The sequence below is a fragment of the Wasmannia auropunctata genome, unplaced genomic scaffold (assembly GCF_000956235.1).
Source record: "Wasmannia auropunctata unplaced genomic scaffold, wasmannia.A_1.0 LD336076.1, whole genome shotgun sequence".
Classification (NCBI taxonomy): Eukaryota; Metazoa; Arthropoda; class Insecta; order Hymenoptera; family Formicidae; genus Wasmannia; species Wasmannia auropunctata.
Genome location: NW_012026814.1, coordinates 1574695 through 1578624, shown reverse-complemented (window position 1 = coordinate 1578624; position 3930 = coordinate 1574695). Strand labels below are relative to the sequence as shown.

Sequence of the window (3930 nt, the reverse complement as noted above, 5' to 3'; positions counted from 1 at the left end):
ATAAGAGATTTTATTGATATAAAATCAGACATTAATATAATAAAATGTATTTTAAAATCTTTTTTTTTTTTTTTGAAATTTTAGCAAATGCTTACTAGTATCCAAATTACCACACTTCAAATTAATCCGCTGTACCTTACAAATTCTTCTTAATCTCTTTATTCTCTCTTTCTCATAATAAATAATCCTCATAACAATATATATTTGTACAACATTACAGGAATTTACAGGTTACGAAGCGGCTAAAGCACATAAATTCTCTATCAGCTTCGTTAAATAAAAATAAAAAAAGTAGATTCTTTTACCTATTATTCGTAAACGAATATCGATATTAAAATCCTACGAAGAAATAGTGGTAACGTTCGAGTTCGTGTCCGAATTACACTCATTGTCCGTTCCTTGAAATAGATATTTGAAATGCTGTACGTATGGCTGACAGTGTTCCCCCTTCGTGAAGGCCGTGGTGTTGTGCAGCCTCAAGTTGCGCTGCTCGAAGAATTTGAAGACCGAGTGAAAGAGCGTCGCGTCGTCGGTGGCTTTCGCCGCCTCTAAGAATTTTCTTGCCGACACTTGATCCGCCATTCCGACCGACCGAATGTATCTGGAGCGCAGAGATATAATAAATATACGTGCGAATACGTTATTTCAAACGTAAAAATTAAAGATAGCGCTCCAAATTACCGTAGGGCAGCCAGAATATATCCCTTCGATAAAAGCACTTCGATTATCTCCTCGTGCGCGTTCCCCAGCCGTTTCAACATGTCCAATGCCAGTTGGTGTGCCGCCGGATACAAGTTCTCCAGGGAAAGCAGCAGGCAAGCTAAAGGCTTCGAATCGGCGACCACATGGTACTGTAACAACTGATGCAGCTGGTAGTAAGCCTTCCGATGCACCAACGTCGTGATGACCAATTCGTGCAAGTAATGTTGCACCGGTATACCGTGTTCGGCTAATGATCTGTGAAACAATTATTTATTTAAAATAAACTGTCGATAAATTTATTGTAATTGTTATCATTTGTTATATCAATTCCCATGTACCTGATATATTCGAGTAGCACCCATATTATCATCTTTGGTTCGATTGTATTCTCGGGAAATTTGGACAATATGTGACTGTACATGTCGCTTTGATCGAGCAATAGTTTATACTTAAAATTTTCAGCCACTGTCGTTACATTCTTAACATTATTTTGTAAAGGCGTTCCCATCTGCAATTGATAAACGAACACAATTTAATGTTGCTCATCAGCACATCCAAAAAAAAAAATTGTATGTAACAAAGAGGAATGTAATCTAGAATTACCTGGTTTTGTATTTCATTCTCTAAATAATTTCTGTATACAACGTTAAGTTTATCGAATATGGTCGGCATCTCCATTAAACTTACAGGTAACTGGGTCATAAAACTCTGCAAGACTTGTATTAATATCTGCTTAGCGTTCGACCGCTGCATTAAAAATTCTACTAAAAGCACTTTATCCGTGATTAATTTCACCAAAACTTCCAATCTGAGCTCGATGTACCTGTTTAGTTATTAATAAATGAGAGAAGTCATGCGTGAATTTAAATCGAGACAAGATATTATAATTAACCGAACGTACCATAAACAACCCAGTTTTACATCAATTATTATATTTGGTTGAAAAACGACCCAATTAGGGGAATCTATATAGTGTGTTAAGACTTAATATTTAGATTTATAATGTGCATTATTGTAAATATTACTTATTAAATTAATAGGTATCGATACAATCATTCTGACAGAAGGATACATAACTGGCACGGTTGATACATCTGATCGGACAAGGTTGCACCTGGTACTTTCAGATTGAAAGGTTTAATCGGTTTTGCTGTGGTTACGCTTGTATGATGCATCACTGTTCCATCACTCACACCCGACATCATAATGTCAAATATCATTGATGTCTACATAAAAATAAAAAATTCAATTCAAATTCAAATTCTGCTGTTTTAAATAAACTTCTTTTTTACATCTAACAGTAATATAAACCTTTGACGCTTGGTGATGAACAATGATGAGATTATCAACAACGTTTATAGCAAATCTGCCACCAACATCCAGTTTTAGCATATGACTCTTCTTAATGGTCATCATTCTGCAAAAAGACACAGCTGTGACATTGCAAGGATACTACTGCAAGTATTGCGTTTAAAGCAACAAATCTCACTTGTGCACAGTATAGACGTATACAAATGCCGTTCCCATTGAGCGGTTGGCTCCTGGTTGATGCCGCAACAAAATTATACAAGGCGTCCCGTACAACACGGCCAATGCTACGTCCCGTTCGGAAACTGCCAGCTTCCCTGGTTTCGTCACGCTATGCTCGACTGAAACATCATGAACATGTAGAAAATATTTTTCGCTCGGCTCAGTATCAAAACACGCTGCTCCCTACTAACTTTCAAACTTAGTCAACTTGTGAATATTGCCAGGTGTAATGTGTAGCGCTTGTATTTGATTGCCAACAGTGCCGGATGACAGTAGCACCAGGTAACTCTTGGGGCAGAATACGAACCAATTTACACCTAAGCTCAAGCACTTCAGTGCCTTGACGTTACGTTTCTCTGGATTAACCTGCGACAACAACGACGATTTCAGCACCGACTGTCGAAATTCCTCTCAATACAAGATAATGATAATAAAATAGAGACGACGTGGAAAACTTTTCGCACCTGAAACATTTCTACACCGTGATCGGTGACTATAAGTATCTCGGTGCCGTGCGTCCACACAAAGCCCAGTATCGTGGCGTTCTTCCCTTTGCACGGCTGCGAGTACTCGACGTGATCCAAACCGGAGACGGAGGAGTAGTTGACAAATTCCACCGACGAATTGGTGCGCTGAATCGCGAGCACGTTCATGTCGGGCGAGAACTTGATGGATATCACGGGGCCTCGATCCTCCATCCGGAAGTTCAAGCTCTGATCCGGGCCCTTGACGAGCACCCCCGTAACGCCTCCCGAGCGGACAGCGAACACCTGTACGCAAATCGTGTTGTTTTGTCATCGCGTCGGAGTAGAGGCGGAAGATTCCTTTTCACGTATACCGGGAACAAATGATCGACTAACTTGCTGCTTCGAGTCATCGAAAAACACATTCGTGAGGCAGCTGACCGACTCGAACCTGATGGGATCGGGAGACAGCTCCAGGTAGTAGTCATCGCTCTTTCCCCGATCATCAGCTTCCATGTCTGGCATACCTGATCATCTGATCCTACCCGGAAAGCTCGACAGCAGTGAGAAACCCGAGGGAGGACATGACGGCCTCTTGCAGGTTACCTCGAAATGCCCTCGTGCTCACTAACGCCACCTGAAGGAGTGGATGTAAACTACATGGCAACTTTCCGCACCGCAGGTATACAATTTGCGGTGCGTGTCCGTGCTACATCTACCTTTCGACTGCTGGGACATTATTCTCGAAAAATTGCGCATTCGAAAATCAAATGTCCTCTTTCTCTCAGATTACGAATATTTCTGGCAAGTAACCACAGTCTTCGACTTTGTTCCGTGTATATTGTTTATGGTTCTATTATCCGTGTTATGTGTATGTACAAAATATAATTATAAAGTAATATTATTTTGGATATTTCTTGATGGAAGGCTAAAAGTCATATATAAATCTTTTCAAATGCAATTTTATATGGCATTTTTTTTTAAATTTATTCCAGGGGTTGATCGTATTTAAAATAAATATACCCGCGGTACAGAAGGGTTGCTGTGTACTTTACATCCACTTCTTCAGAGGGCATTAGTACACGAGGGTATTTTGAGGTTATTGGCAAAAGGCCTGTTATGTCCTCTCTCAGGTGTCTCTCTCTGATTGACACAGTATCATTTATATATATACATATATATATATACATATAACACGGATAATAGAACCAAACAATATACACGGAACAAAGTC

At 39.8% G+C, this 3930-nt stretch overlaps 1 protein-coding gene across 1 annotated transcript; it reads right to left on the bottom strand.

The window, feature by feature from the left end:
• Positions 1 to 132: 132 nt before the first annotated feature.
• Positions 133 to 3312, bottom strand: LOC105449219 (uncharacterized protein C18orf8). Its single transcript, XM_011688238.1, has 11 exons — positions 3093 to 3312; positions 2697 to 3002; positions 2424 to 2598; positions 2192 to 2351; positions 2014 to 2119; positions 1775 to 1928; positions 1604 to 1667; positions 1306 to 1525; positions 1041 to 1210; positions 682 to 957; positions 133 to 601 (listed from the first exon to the last, which is right to left on the bottom strand). The coding sequence occupies exons 1-11, from the start codon at positions 3219 to 3221 to the stop codon at positions 340 to 342; spliced, it is 2022 nt and encodes a 673-aa protein (XP_011686540.1). The 5' UTR covers positions 3222 to 3312; the 3' UTR covers positions 133 to 339.
• Positions 3313 to 3930: the final 618 nt, after the last annotated feature.